Below are 25,612 nucleotides of genomic sequence, written 5' to 3' on the forward strand. Positions count from 1 at the left end.
GGTACGAAAAACATATCGAATTGTCCGTGACCTTCAATATGGAAGGTGGAACCGCAGAAACAGGAAAGTAGCAGAGCACAGAAATGCTTCCGAAAATGTCAGCAAACATATTTTGTTGCTGAACTCACAAACGTTGAATCCAGCATGTCTCAGAATTGACACCGTACCTTTTGTTACACAAATTCATATTGCACATATGCTTCCAACCACTTTTTTTTGTGCTCAATGTAGTATGAAGGGATTACAATAAAAAAAAGAACTCAAACATTTATCAAACCGCTAAATCCAAACGACCCGTTGTGTAACTTGTATACATTTCTGGGAAAATGTGAGAAATTCCCTCAATTGATAAAAGCCACAGAAGGATTGCTAACTGTCTGTATGTTGTAATGTTTCCTACACTTGTAATTTGCACCTGATATTGTACTTTAACTCATTCACTCCCAGCTATTTTCACTGAAGCAACCCCCTTCGCTCCCGGCTGTTTTACTGGATTTCTACTGATTTTGCAAGGCCCACAGAATACTGTTATAAAAACATGGAAACATTATATTAAATAAAACATCAGCAGTCACTTTCAGAGGTTCGAGTGCGTCGAGATTTTTTTGCGGTATTAAAATAATAAGTAAGGACGAGCAAGTGCTGATACACGGCTCGTAAAGTAAGGACCAATCACGGCTCGGCTTCAGAAAACAGCTGAGTTTGTGATTGGTCATCATGACTTGAGCCCTGATGACTGTGACGTCATTTGCATCTTCACCTTTTTTTTGTCTTATGGAGGAGCCTTCGTGCAAAGTGGAAGAAAGGCGGGGCAAAAAAAAAAAGATGTCATGAGTTACTACAGTAGTTGATGTCCACTCAACTTTCATCTCAGTAGTGTCAACTTAAAAAAAAATAATAATAAAAAAAGTTCAACCTCTCATAGTCACACAAATGCATTAGAGAAGTTGTCCGTAATTTCCACCCTCCAGCTAAAGCCTCTCATCGGCTTCAGCCCAAGGAGCCCTCACCTCCCCCCTCCCCTCTCTTGTTTATGCCCCACTGCTGCCCATAGATTTTGCCGCTGGCGGTCATGTGGACAATGAGGTCGGCCATTACAGCCGGCGCAAGTGGACGTGAGTGGGAAAATGGTACTTGTGACCGTGGGTGGTGTCGGATGAAGACGAGTGGGCCGAGCGAGGGAGCGAGCGAGCGAGCGAGCGAGCACGGGGCTTGCTGGGAGACGAGCGGGACAGGCTCTCCTTTTAATTTACTAATTAACCATGCAAATGAAATCTTAACAGACTACTCAGAGGCAGCCCCTGGGGGAGGGAGGAAGGCATTAGCACTTAATTATAGCACGTCCACGCGGAGGGCAGGAAAGAGAGGGGAAATATACGGCGGTGAACAACGCGAGGGGAAACGCCTGCAGCAGACGTACGCGCAAATAACCGACCGATGCCTGTATTTTGTCATTAAGCAGGACTTATGCATTGTTTCACATCCACAACGCACACACTGGCAACTCCATATTGTTTAATCATGTTGTTATGTTCCTTCTGGCCGCGTCTAATGCATTCAGTTGAAGCAAGCTAAGAGACAACGCTATCATAACGAGAACTGCACGCTCATAGAAGACCACAATGTATCCCGACGGTCAATTGTTTATGATTCTCCTCGTGCTGTGCGCTAAAAAAAAAACAATCTGGTTCCAATAATAAGGTCTGCCACCGTTTGCATTGATTTTTCTTATTCTTACAAACACACAAACTGCACCTGCACAATGCAATGAGAGCAATATTATCCAATTGGCCACAGTTGTGTTTTATAATAAAAACATAAACATCAATTGTTTTGATAACATAAAACATAAAAGGAGCTCAAGTCAGTTATGAGCGGAAGTTTTGTTTTCATTTTCTATTTGTGTGTTTGCTCTGCTCAATAAACAACTAATCACATTAAATATACCTTCCGCCATCTCGCGCAGGGGTCACCAACTTGGTGCCTGCAAGCACCATGAGAAGCCTGTCGGCCTGTTCCACAAATAGCTCACAGGGGGGCACTGTGATTTTCGAGGAAATTAGAAAATGTAAACAATGGAAAGTTGTATTTAGCTGTTTCCCAATTATTGTGAGAAATCATTAACATGATCAGTGTCTAACGTGACTAATTATTAACAATAACTAGGGCTGTCACCAACAAATCTTTTTAGAACTGATTATATTATCGATTAAATTACCTCGCCCACCATTTCAAGGCAGATTTTAAATTTTTTTGTCAACCAATTTTTTGTGGGCGACTTAGCCGAGTTAGATGATTAAGCCATAATAATTATAATAATAACAATATTTTTTAGAATTGATTGTCCTATCGATTACTTCATCAATTACCCAGGTAATCCCCACTGTTTTGAGGCTGAAATTTTGCCGTCCAATTTTTTGTAGGCGACTTACCTGAGTTAGACGATTTCCCCCCCAGCCATAATAATAATAATAATAACAATAATGATAACCATTTTTTAATCGATTATCTTTTCGATTACTCCACAGATTTCCTTTAAATCTTTTATCGAACCAATTTTTTGTGGGCGATTTAGCTGAGTTCCACGATTCCCCCCAGCCATAATAATAATGATAACCTTTTTAGAATTGGTTATCCTATCGATTACTCCATAGATTACCCAGGTAATCCCCATAGTTTCGAGGCAGAAATCTTGTCGACCAATTTTTTTGCGGGCAATTTAGCCGAGTTAGATGATTCCCCCCCCCCCAGCCATAATAATAATAATAATAATAATAATAATAATAATCATCATAATCATAATAATAACAATTATAATAATAACATACGATTAAATATAATTTGAGCTAAAATGTTATTTCAGAAGTGCGTATCAAAGTGGTAGCCCTTGTAATCAGTAGCTCTTGTAATGAGTAACCAAGAAGGTTGGTGACCCCTGATCTAGTGAAACAGTATTAAATGGTTCTGTTGGTCACTATATGTTTCTGGAATAAACAGATGGAACAAAAAATTAATAAATCCTTGTAAATAATTGGGGCCGATTAAGTGCAATTTGATAAGCTCTCACAAAGGATTAATGGGTGGTTGGGAATCACTGTTCTCAAGAGCGCTTAACCAAATGCCTCGACTAAACATTGCCTGTAAAAAGTGACATGGCCGTGTACCTTAAAGACATCCTGCGTGTCGTCCATGCAGTAGACCCTGATGTTGTACTCCAGCGTGGAGCAGTAAGCGTCGGAGAAGAGCACCAGTCTCAAGCGCTTGGCGGCACCCATGTGCAGAGACTCGCCAACCAAGGCGAAGGTGCCCAGCTGCTCGGAAAACAGTTGGCACGTCTCGGCCTCCAGTTGGCAGTAGTAAGGGTCCGACGCCAGCTCCTCGCCCATCAGCAGGACGTCCTAGAAGAGGCGAGGGCAAAAACGTTGGGAATGAAAGGTCAAGCAGTCATTTTATTTATTAAGTGATCGGTAATCGCCGGTCCGTACCCATACTGATGAGTTAAAGCTACCAAAAAAGATGTTACCGGGTTATCAGTGTAGATGTGGTGAAATGTAAGACGAATTGTCAGGGGTTGTATCAGCAAGTCAGGCGCATTCTGTAACATGTTGGGTGCATAACACACCCATTTTTCACAAGGGTCATTCCAACTCAGATCACCCAGGAAAAGGGCATTTTAAAAGTCCACACCTTCCAATTTTAGTCAAATGGAAAGCAAAAATGTCAAATTTCAGTTTGCTGAGATATGGCAATTTGAATTTCTTCGCGTTTTTCCAGAAATGGGCGTTGCTTGCCAGATTTTAAATGGACAGCATAAAAAAAAAAAAAAGATCTCTGGAAAGGGGGAAATCATCAGGAATCTAAACCTGTCCAAAATGTGCACCAGCTTGAGCTGACAGCCCGGCCAAATCCAATCTTACAAACCGTTTTTGACCCAATTTGGGTCAAAAAATTGACTGACCCGCTGCTTGGGTCAATTTGACCTAACTTTCTGGGTTGTCTTGTACAATACAACACAAAACAATTTTTTTTTGTACAAATGATCCGAGAAGCAGGTTGATCAATTTAAATGTAAATTTTAATTTTTTTACCAAAACAGTTTTAAGGGTGCAGGCAATCTTGTTGGTGAAAAATGATTAACCCAACCTTGGGTAAAAATAACCCAATGTGCTCAAAGTGCTACCCAGCGAGTGGGTTAGGAAAACCAGCCAGCACTTTTTAATGTGTATGAAAAGAGACAAATGGATTTCCTGGTGAAAATCGATGGCTCTCGCAAAAGGAGGTTTGGTAAATATTGGATTAGTGACAATTTTGGACCATTTCCCAGTTTGGAGTTAAGTGAGATGAAAACAACTTTTCAATTTCATGTATAACAAATCACTGTTGCCTGATGATCAGGGTTGATTAAAAAAGAAAAAGAAAGATGACAGCTGCACAAGTATTAACTGCTACTTATTTTCCAATGAGAAAGGACGGATTTGAAAATGTCAGAGCGGCAGCTGTGCGACAACAGCATCTCCAGTAATAATGATGGGAGACTTAAAAAAACAACAACAAGCAGAGATCAGGACTACTTTTACGACAACACTATGCTAATTTGATGGCGACAAATTGGAGTGGAGGTGACAATGTCTTCTCTGGAGAGTCCATCATGCCAGTTGACTGTCTCGTCCCGTTGGCCGCATCAGGCTGAGGCGGGCATTACGGCTGCCAAACGATCTGATCTATGGGACGGCGCGCCATCCACGTCCATGGAATTAGTATCGACACAATTCATTTGCTATGCAACCACAACAGAGTCACACTTTTTCATCATCTGAATATTTCCTGGATGTGCGGGACGGCTCAATTACGCCGCTGAGTGCTCACTCCAGGAGCGATTCGTTTCCCTCGCGCCTGCTCCTGCTTTCATTTCCTCTGTCTCTTCTTCAAAAACGCTGACACGGCATTCTTTACTTTGTCCACGTTCCTCCGACGGCAGTCATGCAGTTGGGCTAAATTTGGTCAGATGGATGATTAAAAGCGTAGGTCAAACTCCTGCCTCGGACAGACCGATCCATTCCACTGCCACCGCACGCAGCGAGGGTGAATTATTTATGCGCAATATTGAACATGAGAGACGAGCTCCTGTTATCCCAAAGCCCACCAGCGGTCTTACCACTTGCTCCCTCAAACCATGTTTGTAGATGCCTAAAACTTCTCGCCAACTTCATCCTCGAATTTCTAATTTCACGGCCAGAAACATGGGGAGGGAGCTCCACCTTCAACTGTAATAACAAGCAGAAATAGCCAACAAGCGCTAAGAGTACTTTGAAGTAAGTCATTTTCGAGAATCACGTTGCTTGGCAGCTACTGAGCTTGAAAAAGGCGGCGCTTGCAGGCTTTTGTTCTGGCATAACAAGGAAACTTTCTTGGGGTCACGTGTTGGGCCTGATTGGACAGCAGACTCTGTGGTCTAGTTCTCTTAACCCATTAACTCCCAGCCATTTTTCCTGAAGCAATCCCCTTTGCTCCCGGCTGTTTTACTGGATTTTGACTGATTTTGCAAGGCCCAGAATATTGTGTTCTATTGCTATAAAAACAATGGAATCTACAAAAATAAAGATCAGTAAAAAAGTATATATTTAAGTTTCATCATTATTCACAAATCTATTTAGAACTGTGGCTAAATCAGCTTGTTTTCAACATAGCCCCGGTTGATCTCTTATACCCCTGCTGGCCGCTTTAGCAATAACTACCATTGCTTCAACCATTCTCTTCAGTTCAGAGGCTGCATCAAAGCCTTCTGTATGCTCTAGCATAAAAACAACAACAAACATACAAACGTACAAATACGTCTTTGGGAGCATGGTGATATTTAAACTAGAACGTATGTATACGTTTTTTTGGGAGCAAACGAGTTAAGGATCAACAGTTGGCGCTACGGTGCCATCTCACCTCCCAAGTGCCCTCGTAGGTCTGCTTCTTGAGGCGGACGGCCCAGTTATCAAGACATGCGTCCGAGCACTGGTCCATGCTCAGGATGACGGGCCGGCTCAGGACCACCCCCGGAGGCCCGCAGCTCACAACGGGACTGAGCAGGGTCTGGCAGCCGGCCAAGGGTAACCTACGGGAGAGAGAGAGAGAGAGAGAGAGAGAGGGCGGCATGAAGCAGAATGAAGAGCTTTTGCTGGACTTATTAGTGCTGGCTTTAAGGAAGCATGTGACTTTGTCACCTCCGCAAATTAGCCGACTGTATAATGAAGGTCCGCGTTACAAGGTTGGTTGTGAGGAATCCCAGACAATGTTGCGCATTCCAAGCATGCAAGTCAGGTCAGCCCCAAGTGTAAATGCTTTTAAATCCGTAGTAAAAGCCGTGCTTTTTTTTGACTAGGGATGTTCGATACCACTTTTTTCAGACTGATAGCAGTATGAGTACTCAGCTCTTGAGTAGTCACCGATACAAAGAAAAAGTACCAAGTATCGATATCACTACTACTTTTGATACAAACATAAAGTAAAAAAATGTTCCCTTCAAATGGCATGAAATTAATTATTTTATTTCTATTTCAAATATTGCCATGGTCCCAAAAACATAAATATATTTTTAATTATTATTTTATTTATTTTAATGCTAGAGCATACAGAAAGCTTTGATGCAGCCTCTGAATTGAAGAGAATGCTTGAAGCAATGGTAGTTATTACAAAAACGGCCAACAGGTGGCAGCAGAGTATACGAGATCGACCAGGGCCATGTTGCAACAAGATCTTTTTGACAGTGTTTTCAACAGGTTTGTGAACAAAAATCAACCTGAGCTATTTATAATGCTAATTTCTGCAAAACGGAAACAGACACAAATATACTTGTATATGGCAATTAATTTCATATAATTTGAAGGAAAAATGCTATATTGGGATGTATAGGTCGTCCTATATATATATATATATATATATATATATATATATATATATATATATATATATATATATATATATATATATATATATATATATATATATATATATATATATATATATATATATATATATATATATATATATATATATATATATATATTGTATCAATAGTACTAGTGGTATCGGTACTTAGTATCTGAAGAGTTGAGTACTCATACAGGTATTTGTCTGAAAAATAGTGGTATCGAACACAGCATTTATTATGCATAAATGTTTTGGCTTATAGGTTAGGTTTATGCTTAAACTCAAACACCAATGAACCATGAATTAATTTGAAAGAGTTTACCTATTGCAATTAGAGTTGCTAACTTACTGAACTCGGACTTGCAGTCTATTAAGCGTTCACTATGACGACCAGACGTAATTATTTGCTCACATCCCCTCTTCTGGAGCGCCGGCATGGACTCTTAAGACATCAAAACAAACAGGCAGTGCTTAAGGGACCCACCTTAAATCCTCCTTTTTCTGAACGGTGAGATAAATCTCATAGATCTTGCCTCTGGGGATGGCCTCGGGAGGAATCAGCAGACTGATTCCTAAATGCAAATAACGAAAGGTAGAGAGAGGCGGCGGTCGTGAGAAGGAGGGGGCTCATTTGTTCAGACCCAACGCGGCTTTTGTCGTCGCGCAAAGGCAAAACCGTACGGCTGCGCAAAACAGCAAAACAAATCCACTGTGAAGGTCACGAGCGGCTCGAGCCCGAGCAGATGCAAATCTCTGCGCCGGCAGCCCAGGTGACGCACGTCTCATGTGGTTGACAATTAGCAGAGACAAAAGCCTTTTTCTGCATTGTCGTTTTAATGTGTTCTGCCTGCCACAAAGTAGATAATTGAGACCAAGGAACAGAAGACTCCGGAAAATCCTCGCATCCCCCTTGAGAGCGCAAATGCACCTTGGAGGAAATAGAAAGAGCCGCTGAGGTGGTTTGAGCGGTGTGGGCATTGTCAAGCAAAAATTACCCACTTGAAAATCTATTTTAAGCGCCGTACAAAAATGGTGACACAAGTGTGAGGGTTGCCAAAAGGCTTATCTGTTGAATCAGGTGAGTTTGCTTTAAATGCTCTCGGCCCCTGTAAGGAAGGATCTCGAAAGGCCATCTCCCATGCGCCGCAACTAAATCAGCTCCAGGCCAAAATAGGTTCAAGAATTATACGGCTCTGCTCCCACTCAATGCATGCAAGTGCAAATTGTGTTTTTGTGTCCCAAGGAGATGATGCATTGTATAAGGCTGCGTGGCTTTAAGTTAACCCATGCATAAAACATTGAGTGAAAACAAGAGCGCTCCAAAAAGGTTTACACATTTGTCACCTGTAAAACCAATGAGTTATCATCCGGATAGCCAGCTAAGACGAGGTCATTTCAGACAGGTGCTGCATGAGCACAAGCATTTTTTTTTTTTTTTTTACCAGAGATGGAAATGTGGAATGATGGAATTAGTCACGCTAAAATTAAAAGATGATGTCCAATACGCATCCTGAATGTGATTCAAATAGCACTTTCACAAATTTGAAAATGTACCCAATATATGACCTATTTTGACACTTTTTCACTAGAAATACCAACATTTTTCCAAGATTTTTTTTGCTTTTTGGAAATGGTGTCAAACATAAACAAGGTTATTAAAATTATTGAGAATTAATGAAATAAAAAAAAAAAAGAAAGAAAGAAAAAAGGGAAAACTGAAATAACACTTTCATGACTAAAAAAAGTTTGCAAAAAATAACTGACAAACTTTATTTTATGTTTACAAAATTAACTAAAAATAACCATAATTGTAGCAAAAATGTCATTTGTTTTTTGTCTTTGCCAATTAATGTCATACATGAGTTTTCAGTGCTGTGTTTATTTTTATTTTTTATTTTTATGGTCTCTATATACTGTCTGTATTGGTGTATATATATATATATATATATATATATATATATAAAACAAAGAAACTCAAACGAATAAAAACTCAACTAAAATGAAGCATTGAAAAAATAAAAATAAAAACTGACTGAATTTATCAATCAAAAGTCAAAAACAAATAAAAAGAGACAAACTAATAACAAATCCAAAACTAATGTATTATGACCTAAATTCAATGAAAAATGTCATTAAAGGAATACCCAACCATTAGGGATGGACATTTTAACCAATGACTCATTTTATTACCAATTATAAGAATTTACTTGAGTGGAGTTGGTGGTTATTTCGTGTTTGAAGCAAAACTGGGTGCACTTCAGACGTGCTGTTTCACTCTCTAATAATTTGGACAGTGGGATATCTACAACAAGACCTCTGTTAAAATAATAATATTTTTTTTTCCATTGTTCTTCCAGGAAATTCTGTCAAATACCCATCTGTAGTCGCCTTGCCCCCCCCCCCCCAAAAAAAAACTAGTAATGTAGAGATAAGTGCTATGGATATTTTATAATCACGCTCCAGACAAATCTTTAGCGTTCTACGCACTTTTATAAAATCAGCGAGTGATTCACCGGCCATCATTATGACTGAAAGCTCTAATTGAAATAATTTGTTCTCGGTTGTATTCTTGGAATCTCTCGGTTCATTTCATTTGGTACGTCTTCATTCGACTGTCAAAGTGGATTCTCAGCGCTGTGATAATCGGCTCACCGTGGTCTGCAGAGTGGTCTTAGGCATTTAGCGGTCGCAATTAGGGTTGACAAAGAAACACCTGATTATGAAAAGAAACAAGTGAGAATGGGATTTTTCCGCAGTAATTCAACTTTACCACCAGATAAACAGACTTTTCCCAAAATCAAAACTAACTATAATGAAAAATCCAAAAACCACTATGACCGCGGTCACCAGTCAATTGCAGGATAACCGATCACTTCATACCGTCCTCCTTCTTTTGAGATTCAGCCATTGTTGCATAAAGAGAAAGACCATATTAAAAGGGCAAAATGTGGAAACAAAAATATGTACTTCGACATCTCACGTTGTTGAGGTGGAAATTTCCCAGGTCGACAAGAAGAAAAAAAAAGGACTGTAATAATACAGAGGGGTTGCTGTGGCGACACGTCATCTGCTAATGTGCATTGAAGTCGCCATGGTTACCAGGTGGCCAGGGGACTCAAAAGACCACGAGTGTTGCGATTTTGCAATCACAATACCGACCGGATGGCTGTTGTCGGTTTGGCTGCAGTTGTGTGTTTCTCAGTCTTTATATTATCAGTAGATTTGTCTTCTTTTTCTTGATTGAAGGAAAATGAATGACTGATTAGTAGTCACTTTCAAAGCATGTTAATGTGATGGGAGATGCTAATCAAATTTTCTGATCACCTGCTTAAATGCTAAGGTCGTAATGAGCAGAATTAAGGCGTCATCACGGAGAGCTGCGTGGCATGTTTCCTCTACTTTAGTGCACCCTACTTGATCTCAGTTGCTTCAAAACAATTTATTCCACACCGCTGACCAAATTCCGAAGGAATTAATTCAGGAAGCTCATGTAATTTTGCGCAAGTCATAAACCAGTAGGATTCAGGGAAACATGAGTTATTTGCAACCACGTTTTATTTAACCCACTACATCTATGAAAGCATCATTAATTACAGGAAACCCCCATTTATCATGGGGGATGTTGAAGAACACCAACCGTTTTAAAACAGAGCTACTTCTAGGGTACTGAATAATGTGAAGGGCTACCAGTTTGATACATACTTTAATATCAAATTTGCTCAAAATAATTGGGTAAATCACTTGCTAGCTTGTTTCCCGTGAACGTTACGGTTTGGTTTAAACTTCAATATTGACCAACAATACATATATTTTCAAAATATCTTCATTACCAAATTTACAACAATACAACTGTGGTAAAAAAAAAAGGAAAAAAAAGAAGAAGCTAAATAAATAAATAAATAAAGTTGCATCTCACTGTGGCCTACTCATGTGGACCTTGAAGGCTACATGGTGGGCACTCGCGGACACCATGTTGGTGACCACTGTTTTAGACACACCAATAATAGTAGGGAAACCATATTTGAAATTTTTTTTTTAGTTATATTAAACTTAGTAAAAAAATTTTTTTAAAAAAGCTAAATCGCTAACCCCTAATAGCAAAAATCCACTTTAACCACCCAAAATTATTATTTTTTTTTTCCCCCCGGAGAGCTCAGTTCATTCGGTAATTTTACCGATTTGACATGTCATCATCATTGCTCTCTTTTTATTATTATTTTTTTATTTATTATTTATATATATTTTTTATACATTTGTATTTTGTATGTGGATGTGTATGTGCATGTGCGTGTGTGCGTGCGTGTGAGTGTGTATGTATTAGTTCACCTAAAACCTATTTAAAAATCCCATACCGTTCACCTAAACCGAACACTTCAGAATCCGGTCAGTCGTGAGGCCGTCAGGAGACCCGAGGAAGGACCAAAGAAAAGAAAGGAAAGTGAAATCCATCACCGACCAGACACCACCCACCGGGGCCCCCAACCAGAGTCCTTCACCAACCTCTGAAACATCTAAAGTCCACCAAATCAGGGAGACCTCAAGAGACCAAAGGAGAGACTGAGGAAAGGAAGGAAGGACAGACGAAGCAGAGTGAGATCCACAGACACCAGCCTCCACCGATTCAACGACCAGAGGAAGAATCAGATTGTGTCTGAGTTTCGATAGATGCTGGTGTGGTGGCGTGCATGAAAATCTCCACCAAAGAGGGGAGCCGCCGACCCCCGCCACCACCCAAAATTCTTAATGAACTGCTGATAAACATTCAATATATGTTTTCTATGAATAAAAATGGAGGGAAATAGTGTAAAACTGACAAAAAACAACCTGACCCACAAAAAATGCATGCTAGCAACAAACGAAAGGGAGTTTTCAAATTTGGATGATGCTAACTAGCTTAGCTACGCTAGCGCTAGCTAGATTGAGGTTATTAGCAATGTAGATACATTTCAAATCGGACCAAAGACAAAAAATCATCTTTGTTCTGCTTTTGGCCAGATCAAATCAGATTTTTGTTGTGTGTGGCTAATACCCATACAAATAGCGAATGCGGATTTTTGCCGCAAATCCAACATGAAAGTAAACTCACCAGTGTTGGGAATCGTCAGCCTGCCGCCCAAGAAGTTGAAGGTCCCATAAGAAGTGTTGGCCACGTCACGGCACAGCGTTTTAAAGTAGCTCTGAGTGGACAACCTGCTCACAAAGTCGACGGGGTCCGAATTGAGCTTTCCATTGTGCAGCGTGTGCGAACCCTTGGGAAGCGGGTCCAGCAACGGCCCGTTACTCATGGAAAACTTTCCGGGGGCATCGTGTCGGGCCCGCAGGGTGCCCTGGTAGCTGGTGGTGGTGGTGGTTAGATCGGGCTGGATGGTAAGCAAATGAGAATTCTCTGTTTGGGTGGGAAAAAAAAAAAAAGATGAAGAGAGGGAAAACAATGAGTGGCGAGAGGGGAGCTGTTAGCTCACGCCGGCAGACCTCACATACTCCGATGCTGTCACAACACCAAGGAAAGTGACAGAAAAACAGGAAAGACACATGGCGATGAGAAAAACACACACACACACTCCTGACAATGCACAAACACCCCAGCCATTTGACAGCCGCCCCCCCCCCCTCCTTCTCTCCATTTGACTATTTAACAGCTCAACAATTAATACCAAACAACTCTGAATCACAAACACGGCAGCCCACTTCTCCACCCCCATACAAGCCACAGAGTCGCATTTCTACTACTCGTGAACAAAAAAGCTCAGCACACGATGGGAAAAAAAGAAGATGCGATTCTTGACAATGAGGCGATGGCAAAACACAAGCAGTGTCAGGCAATCTGATAAACACACTCATACATTTTCTGAGACTGAACCACTGTAAACACATCCACCTGGGGAAGACGCACAGGACTTAAGCCACGCCTCCGTCAAGCAATGCGCTTGAATTCAGATTGCCACTCTACCCTGTTGGTCATGTAAATCCTGATGGAGCTCAAGAGTAAACTATAATTCAGAACAAATTCCTTTGGTGCGTTTGCAAATTCACCAAAAACAAACAATGACTAATCGCTTGGAGTTCATTTGGAAAGCTAAAAAGGGGAGCGGGCCGGAATACAAGCATGCCGTAAATGAATTTACGAAGAAGCAGGTGACAAAGTCTTTATCCGCAGACCTTTTTAAAAGGGCAGGCTTTGTGTTATTTCCGTTCTTGTTGTTTCAAGTAACAATTTTCTGTCAACCGGTCAACAGTGCGTCTCGCGCCGTTCTGCCCCACTGGTTTGTACACCAGGGAATCAAAAACAAGTAGCAAAGGTTAAAGTTTTAAAACTTATTTTTGTACTTTTCACACCTTCTGATGTGTACAGTACAACTTTCCAGAAGACCAGCAGACCCCGGATTCAACAGACAGAAAATCTCACAACTCCCTTTCTAAAGTAGCTGTTTGTCTGTTAGCTTCAGAATTAGCTGTAATGGTCAAATGTTTCTGAGTTGTGCTACTGTCTTGGCAAAAGATACTTAAAGTCGACTAGAGCAGGCTAAAATGTGGCAGCCATGTTAACGGGGGAGAGAGTCTGTTCAAATGTAACGCAAAGAATGGTTGTTAGCTTAGCATTGCTGAAGGCACGCATCACCAACGACTATGCTAGCTCTAACATTATCCTCACCCCAACAAAGTAAGTTTAGATCAAGCTCTGTTTTATATTTATTTATTTATTTTTTAACTGTACTGGGTGTTTTCAGGGCACAAACAAAGTACGAATAGACTAAAAAAATTCCCCCAAAAAATAAAATAAAATATGAAAAAAAAAATTTCAAACCGCAAAAAAATAAAATAAAAAATCTGACCCATTAATATGTGAATTTGCATGTGCTGAACTGCACAGTAGTAATATCAACATTCACCACTAGATGGCAAACGTGGTTTAGTTGCACTTTATTGAGTCTGCCCTGTACTACAACATGAGTAGGCCGAATTATTTTTTGCAGATTTGGAATGATATTCAGGACAAACATAGTACCACAATAACATTAACATTTTGAGTGAGATGATTTTTGAGGGGCAAATAAATGCACAAAATTAGTTCTCGAACCTAATTCTGTTTGCTGTTCAGCAGTTTTGTGGCGTCCTTGGATGCAATTTTTATGCAAAAGAGCCCTTTGCACTGGAGAAAAGAAAGAAGAAGAAAACAAATCACAGTATGTGGTAATTCTCTTGTTTGCTTAAAACTCTTTGATGCTTGCTGATCTGAAAAATGTATTATAAAAAATTAACTATATTAAGAGCACATATTTCGTCCATGTCCAAAATAGCATTTTTGTCACACATCTGTTTAGGATGTGCCTGGTATTATGTGGGCCCCCTAGTAGCACTGATGAAAAATTGTGACCCGCCACCACTGCAGCATTCCACTATGCACCTTACAGAACTGAATGGCACCCCTTGGCGGAAACGTGGCCTAACGATACATATCGATGAATGCGGCACCGTCACAGCGGGCAGACAGATCGACGGACGCACAGTAAAGCAAAAAATAGTGTCCTACTGCTGTGGGTGAGGGGCCTGCGTGGCCGCGGCGCCCACACACCTGGCTTGCTAGGCTTGATGCCCATCGGCTGGAAGCCAGTAGTGAGGATGGACGAGTCGGCCACGTCGGCGTCCAGGCCCGCCTTCTTGCGCCGGTACACCAGCACCACGATGATGAGCAGCATGGTCAGACACAGAGCCACCGCCACCATGCCCACGTAGAGCGCCACGTCCTCCGTTCCGCTCACGGCTGGAAGAAAAAAAAGAAAAAAAAGAAATAAAAGGCCGGGAATTATTTACAAGCAAAAAGGCTCCCTCAGGTGTAGCATGGAAATACCTGTGGGCTCCTGCGAGGAGTTTTATTACCTGCTGTGTAAAGGTCTCAATTCCTTTAATCGAATAAAATCAGTTACGACATTTGGCGCTTTAACGCTGCTTGACATCCCTGAAGGTTTCACACAGAGTTAAGAGAATGCATTAGCAAATATTACACCACCAGCCGGATATAAATGGCTCGACTTTTATTTAAATTTGTAGACAATTCAAAAGAAAACAGGTTCCGTCTTTCTTCTTCCTCTCATTTCTGCCCCGGATAAATATTCATGTTTTCCTCCCCCCCTTTCTCTTTTTCCTATGAGAACACAACACCGAAAGATTTGCCCAGTATGCGATTCAAGTCTCTCATATAGAATATACTTGTCTCTCAAAAGCATGGTAACCGCATACAGTGTGGAAATGATAACTGCACCCAGACATTTGTGCGGGCGCTTTGCAGGAGAATGGGATTTGCTATGGCTGTCTTTCGACAGTTGGAGGATTTTCATGGCGGGGGCGGAAGATGTTCCTGGGGCCTTTGTGGAGGGCATTGTCCCAGGGATCCACGGGGGCGTAGTAGCGTCAAGCGAACGCAGTCAAAAAGGGGACACATTCAGCCGCGGCCGAATCCTTTCAAGTGCACGGAACATCGGCGAAGGTTAAAGCACGGCTGGTTGGTGTGTGCCGAGTTGACAGCGAAAGGACAAAAGAAGGAAGACAATTCAAAGCGGTGAAGACAAGAAAAGAGAAAAGAGCAACAAAACAAGATAGCCTGCGACTGCGGATAATGTGCGATTTACATTTTATAAGATCTGAAAGAATTGGAATAAGAACAAATTAGATCATCATTAGACATTATGACACATTTTAAGGACACAGTGGGTTTTTCCACCACTGTGGCTGTGTACTGCGTCTCAGGAACTAGAAACTGCATGCCGGAAGCACAAAGTTGACACATTTTAATTGGTGTGAGTACATCTGAGACATGAAAGTCTATACGTAAGTAGAGTATCCTCACTTTATAATTTTGACATTTGTGACATAACGAGATTTTTCTTGTTCTCCTGCGTGCACTGTTAAAAATGTGTACCTAAAAACAAAGATGTAGTCAAGTCCACCTTTATCGAGTCCACCTTTAAGTTTGAGTAACAAAGGTCCAAGTCCAAGTCGGTAATATAGCTAACAGCTAGCTAAGTTGTTTAATAGCAAACTGTGCTAAAGTTGCTGCTGCAGCGCTAACAATAGTCAGACAAAAAAAGTGATTGGTCCTGTGAAACAACAAACTAATATTACTAGGCAGCTCACATGATCGAGGGGATTCATCCTAACAAATATTACACCACTTACACAGTCAGTAATATAGCTAACATTGGCTATGTTGTTTGCTAGCAAATTGTGCTAAAGTTGCTGCTGCTAATAATATTCAGACAAAAAAAAGATTGATTCTGTGAAACATGGAAAAAATAATGTTACTAGGCAGCTCACATGACCGAGGGGATTCATAACACAGTCAGTAATATAGCTAACACTGGCTATGTTGTTAGCAAACTGTGCTAAAGTTGCTGCTGCAAAGCTAACAATAGTCAGACAACAAAAATGATTGGTTTTGTGAAACATGGACAAACTAATTACCGGGTAGCTCAAATGACAGGGGATTCATCATCCTAACAAATATTACACGACTTACACATTCAGTAATATAGCTAACATTGGCTATGTTGTTTGCTAGCAAAAATAAACCAAGTACTGACAACCTGGATGATGAATGTTTTGCGCATCTTCCAGAAAGACAAGTTGATTTTTGCTGAACTGAGGCTAATTGATTAATTGGATTTACGAATCGTGCTAATTTCAAATAGCATCTTGAGCTGTGCGCAATTAAATTACACGAGCTTGCGGCTGAGGGAAAGATAAATGTTTCATTAGTATCCATTCATCGTAGGAAGGAAGCTAAACATTGAGATTGAAGCATTATCATGTTCTTGCTCAGACAGACAATCCGAACAAATCCTACACATTTCATAACAAACATAGCATTAGTAGTGATAAGGCTAACATTTGACGATACAAAGCTTGGAATAAAAACAAACTCGGATGCTAATGTTAGCTTATCCTGTTGCCATGCTTTATCTCTGCTCGCAGCAGTATTACACATCGCCTCCTTAATCCTTCAGGGAGTAAGCAATGTGTTTTAACCGAAACAAAGCTAGCTAAACCGCTCAACCTCCTACGGTGAGATGTCCAAAAATTAGAAAGAGACTACAGCTCTTGTCAAATCTTCCAAATTCAATAGTCTGGGTGAGTCAAAGGCCAGACAAAAGGCAACGCTGTGGTATTTGGACTCGCGAATCTACCGAGAGACGAGCCGACACAATACAATGCTTGTCAGCTAACTGCTAATTGGATAAACATTGCCTTGAACTGGCTGCTTGGCTTTAAGGGCGACCCAAAGGCACCGAACAAAATGCGCGATGCATAGATCCACTATCTCCCGTGCGTACCTTTCTCAAAAGCCAAACAAAGTATGTCAATCAGGCGAGGCTCTCTGGTATTCTCGCATCCTTATCGGCGCATCACGCAGTGAAGTTTTATCTGCCCCCCCCGCCAGGTGTCACCGCCAAACGATCCCGATGCTCACTTATAATCCTGACCAGCATCTGCTCTCAGCTACTCGGCAACGCTCATTGATTTTGCTGATGCCGGTCAATAACAGAGAGGGCATTTATCACACTTTAATTGACATAGTTAATCAGGCTTTATAATTGAATGGGCTTTATGCTCACACAAACGCATAACACCCCCCCCCCCCCAATCTTTCCTTCACCCATTTTACAGTCCATCATGTCACTCCATCATTCATTGCTACTTCCTCTAATTGCTGTTATAGAACTTTTGATTCAGCGTGCGTGACCTCACTTTATGATGGATGCCCATCTGTGAGGAGAGTCAAAAGACCTCCGGCCGATCATTGTACTTTCAATTCAGCAGCTCAGAAGGGTCGTTTAGGGATTCTGTTTTGAGACAGGCTCATAATTCATCTCGTCAGTGGCCGCAAAGTTGAAGTGTTGAACTCTTGTGGCATTGGAAAGTCGCACCTGTAAGGCCCGCTCCCGCCACCATACATAAAGAACTTTGCAGCCCCAATGCGCCTCTTGCCGGGGTATTTATCATGAGCCTCGGGAATATATTTCATCCCATGGCCATTCCCAGTCACCCGGCTGAAGATGAATCACGCTGGAGTTCTTCAGGTCAGGGATACGTGGCCAGTAAAACTCTCAAAGTGAATGTGACCATTACTTTCGTCACAATACAGTCATCCTATCCCTCAGCGAAACCCTGGTGAAATATAGGCCCGAACAAATGGTCATCCGTTTTTTTCATGCCACCTCTGACCCCGCAGTGACAAACAAAATCGTGACAAAAACATCAGATGTCGCTCGGCTAAATTAACCCTCAAAGCAAAAGGGAGATCATGAGTTTGATGATATCAGCCATAACAGCATCCTGGAGCAAATCAAGTTTATGACCGTCATCACAATCACACAGCCAGATTTTTCTTTTTTTAATTTCCTTGTGGTGCCCTTCACCACCTGTCTGCCATTTTGCCAAGTGCCGATGTCTTCATCGTTTGCAGAGTGTGCTTATAGCTTCATTTTGGCGTTGCTTTATAAGTAAGGTAGGTCTGTTTTTTTTTAGACTCATTGCAGCACATGTAGTCTTCAACATACACCTTTTGTGGGCCCTATTTTTCTATTTTTTTCCCAAAACCCGATTGCGCCGCGGCTGCCGTGCCCCAGGCACATCTCACAATTTGGTGGCAGAAAAGTTGACTGCGTTCGGCGTAACAAAACAAAAAAAAGTACACTAGATTTTAAGACTCACAAGAAACAGGTCTAACTTGTGGAGCATGTGGTTCGACGAGATTGTGGTGGATTTAAATGAGGCACAAGCAGACAGATTTGGTGCTCCGTGGACATGTGTGGTGGATCGTATTCAGGGGCGGACTGGCCATTGGTAATTTCGGGAGTTTATAATAAATAATAATAGATGACAACAACAACAACAATAATAATAATGGCTGCTCGATTACGGAAAAAATAAAAAACACTATGATTTTGGTAATAATTGAAACTATTTTTTTGATACAAAACAAGAAAATGATTAAAAAAAAAATTAATTATTATTTGAAACACTATAAATATGTAAGTTCCTTTTGGACCAAACAAGATTGATTAAATTTGCCATTTTAAAATAAAAAAAAGGTGCAAATATATAAAATAAAACTACTCAAAATAAATAAGAATTAATAATTTTTTATTTGTTTTACCATTATGGTGATTTTGTAATTGTGCAGTGTAAAAATTGAAATTGTAACGGAATTTCGATTAATTGCGCAGCCATAATAATAATAATAATAATAATAATAATAATAATAAACAGAATAAATAGTTTGGCTCATGTACAACTCCAACCCACTGTTAAATAATATAATAATAACATCAACTATAAATAAAAACTAGAAAAAAACTAGAAAAAAACTAGAAAAAAACAAGAAAAAAAACTTGAAATAAATAAATAAATAAAACAAATGACAAATTTAGTCCCCAGTCGGTCCCTGATCAAATTTAATTCATAAATATACTAAATATAAATATACCACGAGGGACAATCCCTCTCACTCCCTCTGAAATCAATTCATTGAACAAATTATTTTCATTATCATCTTGAAAATATTTTTAATCGCACCCAGCTGACCTCTAGGCACAACTATGTCAGACGGTCGGCGGGAGGGGGGCGGGGGGGGGGGGGTGGAGGGGTGGGGTGGGTGCGTAGGGGCTTTACACACTGACAATTGCGCGATCGTGCAAGGCGGTCTCCAATTGACCACGTCACATCATCCGCTAGGAGAAATCTTACAGTTTTAATGGGAATGCCGGGAGCCGCTTCAATGAGTTGGGAGTCGACTGCGTTCCATCCCACTGTGCTAGATTTGCCTTCGGTCTTAATGAGGGAGATTAGAGATGTGTGTGACAAAGCACTTCCTTTGTTGCGGTACGACAGTCGCTCTGCAGTTTCATTGTCGGATTACACTAAATGAGCCTGCCTTTTGTTTCAGGTTCACGTACGAGAGATGCCGACGAGCCGAAATGCATCGCGCTATTTTTTGCTTATTATCACACTTCACGCCGCTATTGTCTATGGGAAGACATATGCTGGCAGCAGATTGGCCAGCGTCAATACAGTCACTCGGCACGCCTGTTGGGAACAATGGCTGGCCGCACGTCTCTTGCCTCTCCGGGGAAGGAAGAGCAGCTGACCTTTGATGACGGGCTGACTGACGCTTCCTGGTTGACTGCGCCAGACTCGGCCATGGCTAAGTCGCGCACGTCATGCATGCGCCTTATGCATATGCAGCGCACGTCCACAAGCGCGCGGCCACCCACGCGCGCCTTCCACGTATCAGCCCATCCGATTGTGCCAATCAGCAGCAGATAAATTATTCAGTGTACTCACCCGCTCGCCCATGTCAATTAAATCCCCATTAAAAGACAGTGTTTACCAAGCAGCAACAAAGACGATTTATAACCATTTCTCTCCGCACCTCGACACTCCCGACTGGATGGGAAGCGGCACTATGGTCTCCCGGACAGGTTTATGATTGAGAATATAGGAAATGAAATGAACGGCCAAAATGTGCGCTGTAAATAACGGCAAGTCTCATCTGTGATATTGAGAGATGTGCCATTTATTTTAATTTCCCTCACAGGATTAATAAAGTATTTTATCAGTGATCGAGAGGCGTCGCAAAATATCTGCATGAGTCATCTAATAGGTCCCAAAAAAAAAAAAAGCCCATGAAAGCTAATGACAGCTCTGTGTGTAAAAATGTGTACATTTTAAAGGATTTAATATAGAAAATGGAGCGGTTCCTTGATATATGAGTGACCCAATTTATGAGTTTGAGATACGGGCAGATTGCTTTAAAAACGAGGCTTCAAGCTGTTTATTGCCGATCTCAGTTCAAGTTTACTGTCAATTTACATTTAATGCATTTAAAACCACATATATACGTAATATAACAATACTCATTGGCATATATTCTTTATCCTCCTTCCAAGAATGACTCATATTACTGCATTAAATCCATCCACCCATCACACTGCCCTCAAGTGGCCAAGGTGTGCTTACCAGAAGGAACAGCACAATGCTTAGTGAATTGAAGCACAAAAAATTAAATAAAAAAAGCGTTGTTAAATCCCAAATATGTATTAAACACATCCAGTCGGGATGCAAGGATCCACATGGCGCATACAGCACGTCCTATGGTAGTGTTCGAATCAACGGGGACGATCCCATTTTCAGCTCTATTATTAGGTAAGAAGGCATCACAACATCAGTGAGGGTGAAAATGTATATTGCAGCGGAGAGCGTTGCGCCACCGCTAATTATTTCTCTTAGCAGTTGGGTTCTTCGAGTAGCGTGCCAAGTGTGTTGAGGTATCTCTCAGCTCATTCTCGGTCTAGCTGCCATTGTTTTCGTGACCACACAGAAGATCGATGGAAGCCTTGCCTGTCACTTTCATCACAAAGTCGGCGCCTCAATGAAGCCATATGCTGCAGCGAGTATTAAAAAGTAAAAAAAAATAATAATGAAAAAGCGGGACTGCGGCATCGTCAGGAATTCAATTTTAACGGCGCTTTCTGTTCATTGTTGGTTGGTGTCGTTTGAAAAGCTTCAAGTACATTAGAAAGGTTTTTGGATGCAGTGCTGTCATAAAGGTATTTTTGAAACATTCGACTCTTTTGGAAAAAGATTACCCGTCCCAAAATATTATCAACACCTTACATTATGATCCATTTGGGTGTACTTTAAAGCCTCTATGACAGTTTTCAACAAAGCAGCATTATCACTTGTGAATTCTACGGTTAGGGCCGCATTGTCCGCCGATTGGTAGGTTTAAAAATAGAGCGTGTTCAGGTGAAGGCAACATGATCACTCCGCATTCACTATAAAATAGCAAGAGAGAAACTTAATTTAAACATGTCAAGGAGGCTGCAAACTTAACTTAACACGCTGCCTGAGCAAATGCTAACTTAAAAAAAATAAAGCTTACCAAACATTACATCGACACCAAAGTAATAGCCTTAGGACGCTTTTTTTTCATGGTGGTCCGCGTGGTAGCGTGACGGCTAGCTTAACTTGTCTTTTCAACAGTTCGACTTGCCTTATCACAGTTTTATTGCCATTACATACTGTAGTTGAGACCAACATCGACAACGCCATTCCAAAATCATATTCAATCGATAATTTAGGACGCTAAGAAACTGCCAGTTAATTACGCCTTATTGTGTGATATGGTACAAGTCTCCAGCGTTAGCAGCTAGCAGCTAGCAGCTAGCAGCTAGCTGCTAGTAACGAGTGCCCATCCGGCAACAGCAACTATTCTGACAGCTGTTGCTTCGCTTTTTTTCTTTTCTTCTTTTTCTATGATGTGGACATAGGCTAGTTTGTAACTCCTCATGTTTAAAGGAAGGAAATGTGCCTTAAATTGTACTTTGAGGTTTTTTTCATTCTTAAAAAAGAAGATAAAACAAAGAATAAAAAAAAAATATATATAAATAAATGAATACAATAAAATAATATAAATAATAATAATAATAATATAAATATAAATAAAACTATTAAAAAACATTACAAATAATAATAATAAAATAACACAAGATGTCTTCATTTATTTTATAAAACATTGCTGGCCATTAAAATAAAAAATAATCATTTAACTAAAAAAGTCAAATATGGCCGCTTAGAATTTAGCAACATAATCAGTCCATGTATAAAATAAGGTATCATAAGGTAAGGTATAATAAGGTAAGTTGTGTTCCTAAAATGATTATAAACAGCCAAATTTGACATTTTCAGGGGTTTTTTTTTTTATTTAAGGGCAAAAGTGTTTTATAACATAAATGAAGACAAAGTTTTATTTATTTAAGACGATCCAATCCATGACTCAAATCTGTGATCCGATCCAAACTAATGAAATAAATGACTTTCAAGCGAGCATATTTTCAATAATATTTTAAGCAATTATGAGCATACTGTATATCAAAAGAGTGTACTCTTAGCCTGGCTTTACTTTTTAGCTAAAGCTTTGGCCTTGAAAACCGAAAAAGGACACTCGAGTCGTATATATATTTTGTGGCCAAAGTGTATTGAATTGAAATTCATTTAGCACTTAGTAGCCTTGGCATGCTCACAAACTTGTGCAGCCTATAATTGTGTTATATGACATAATTTCTCTGCAAGACACCAAGTGGCCCAACTAAAGTGCAGCTTGCGCTTACGTGGGCGGCTGTACACTCACTCTGTGGGCACTGCTCGCTGGTGCAGTTAAGAGACTGAAGGTCCAGCCCCTGGCAGTCCTTGCCCCCGGTGCCAGGTGACGGTTGGGTGCACTCCCGGCTCCTCCACATGGCGCAGTCGGCGCCGCACGGCGACCACTTGCTCCATTCGCTCCAACCTCCATCCACTGTAAACACACAAAACACAGTGAGGTCAGGAGAAACTGATATATATTTTATTTCACGTTTGAATAACAAAATATATATTTTTAAAAGGCTACTAATGGAAAATTTGCTCAACAAATTCACTGCAATGGATCTATACATTTCATTATTATTATTTTTTTTTACAAGATACATTGAAGCACTCATGCAAAAGTAGTGGGTGCATTTGCATGCAAGACCTGAACAACTGATAGAAAACTCTGTTGCCATCTTGTGCAAATCTACTGGCTCTAAAATGTAAACCAGTTGGGAATGCATAAAGACATGCAAATCCACTTGCAAATGCTCAAATCCAAGCAGATGTACAGAGAAGCCGAAGATTGTTTTTGCCTTTACCTTTTTCTCCTTTTGTTTATTTAGAGGATGGAAATCAGATGCAACCAAGCTGAACCTTACCGCTCAGCCACTTGTTTAACTCAGCCTGTAGAACACGTCACTGGGAATTTGTTCCTCAAATGTATTCATTGTACAGCAAATGTTTTAGACCACTATTTGCCCTATATGGGGGGGGGGGGGTGTTGGGGGAAGAGTTAAAAAAAATAGAATAATGTATATATATACAAAATATATGCAAACTTTTATTTAAAAGTTTCCTTTATTTAAAAATAAATCCTGTGCAATATGTTCAGGCAACAATGTGCACTGATATTAAATCAGTTTTAACATAAACATTCAAGCACCCATCCTGTCGAATACGGTACATCACCTTCGCCCCAAGTAGAGAGTGCAGCCATTTTGCATTAAAGGTGAGGTGCTGGTGGCTGGGAGTGATATTGAGAGTGACGCAGCAAGCAGCGTGGGGAAGGTTACCACAGGGCTAATATGAAAAAGAGCCGTAATGAGCTCTCGAGGGGGGGGGCAAGCAACACCGCAGTCTTGCTCCTCCTCGTCCCGATCGTATCAACGGAGAGGAACCGGCTAAATTACTACGACGGCGCACACACTATGACAGCAACAACCCTCTTCCTGGCTGACCCGAGGGCAAGGAAACGGTAGCGCTCATTAATCCTCGCAATAAAGAGTGCAGGGGCCACGAACCTACGAATACGGGTCCGACCGACCCAGAGCGGGTCAGAGGCTTTGGTTTATGAAGCAAGAGCGCCACTCAGGGTGGGATGGAACTAATATAGCACAGCTACTTTGACTGATGAAGTTATTCGGGTTTGGCGCCAGCCCATGATTGAAATGGAGCTAAAAGCAGTCACAGGTGTGTGAATTAGGTCGGGTGCGCGGAAACGCTATAAGCTAGTCTGTGTGTGTGCATAATTTGTGTGTGCAGGATGCTGACACAGCTCGGGTCTCTATGCAGTCAGATCTGTTTGGCAGAGGGAGCGGAACCAATCAGATAATTGTCCTTGTTTGGCATTGAGTGGACCCATCCGCGGGCCAGCGTGCTGATTATCCGAGTCGGGATTGAAAATGATTGAATAGCAAATTAGATCCTAATGAATGGCGAATGGCGCCCCTCGGTTTATCCACGCCACTGTGAAATAAAGAGATGGGATCAAAATTTGCCCCGATGAGGCCACGAGTTTCTCTTTTTGCCAGCACAAAGCAAGATTATTGGACATGCTAATCATATTTTCAAACAAAGAGACTGGAGTGGAAATAGTATGACACTTATGAGAATGGCAATGAGAACATTTGTTTTTGTAGGATTACGAATCAAGAGTAATCAAATATTAGTGTAAAATATTATGTACTTGCCCCAACAATGCCCATTAGTCGTTTTTTTTTAAGAGTGCATTTTTTTTAGGATTTGCATTGCTTGCTGGGTTTGTGCATACACAAACAGCCCTCTGAAGGACGAGCTATGCTTATTACAATGTTTTCTATAAATAATAAATACAACTAACTCAAAATAAAATCAAATGACTGGGAATGTTCAATACCACTTTTTTCCCCCCCCAGACCGATACAAGTACGAATAAGTTGTACAGATACTTTTGATACATAACCCCCCCCCCCAAAAAAAAACCAAAGAATTGTCTAGGGATGTTCAATCAATACCACTTTTTTTAGACTTCTTTTGAGTCACCAACTATATATATATATATATATATATACACGCACGCACGCACACACACACACACCGTAGTATTTTCCTTGAAATTAATGGCAATTTTCTATTCTTCTTATTTCTAGATCGTGATCGGAAAACAACCACAAGGGTCCAGATACGAAACCTGGTATCTAGTATTTTCCCAAAAAACTTATTTAACTATTTAGAGAGAGGGGTCGGAAGAAGTATGCTAAGTAAATACCATGAACCAGAAAAGTTTATTTCCTTTTAAAAATGTAAC

At 40.7% G+C, this 25,612-nt stretch overlaps 1 protein-coding gene across 4 annotated transcripts in view; it reads right to left on the reverse strand.

The window, feature by feature from the left end:
- Positions 1-25,612, reverse strand: part of unc5a (unc-5 netrin receptor A) — a 180,644-nt gene that overhangs the window by 21,595 nt on the left and 133,437 nt on the right. For 3 of the 4 annotated variants that reach the window (XM_086084677.1, XM_086084675.1, XM_086084678.1), the window contains 6 exons: positions 23,108-23,272; positions 14,450-14,680; positions 12,005-12,304; positions 7,403-7,490; positions 5,935-6,103; positions 3,165-3,398 (listed from right to left, as the gene is read on the reverse strand). In XM_086084677.1, coding sequence (XP_085940803.1) covers positions 3,165-3,398; positions 5,935-6,103; positions 7,403-7,490; positions 12,005-12,304; positions 14,450-14,680; positions 23,108-23,272 — 1,187 coding nt within the window. The remainder of the gene's footprint in view (positions 1-3,164; positions 3,399-5,934; positions 6,104-7,402; positions 7,491-12,004; positions 12,305-14,449; positions 14,681-23,107; positions 23,273-25,612) is intronic. The other variant, XM_086084676.1, reaches the window with a different exon arrangement.

The sequence above is a fragment of the Leptonotus elevatus genome, chromosome 9 (genome assembly GCF_054856555.1).
Source record: "Leptonotus elevatus isolate MCC_2025b chromosome 9, RoL_Lele_1.0, whole genome shotgun sequence".
Lineage (NCBI taxonomy): Eukaryota > Metazoa > Chordata > Actinopteri > Syngnathiformes > Syngnathidae > Leptonotus > Leptonotus elevatus.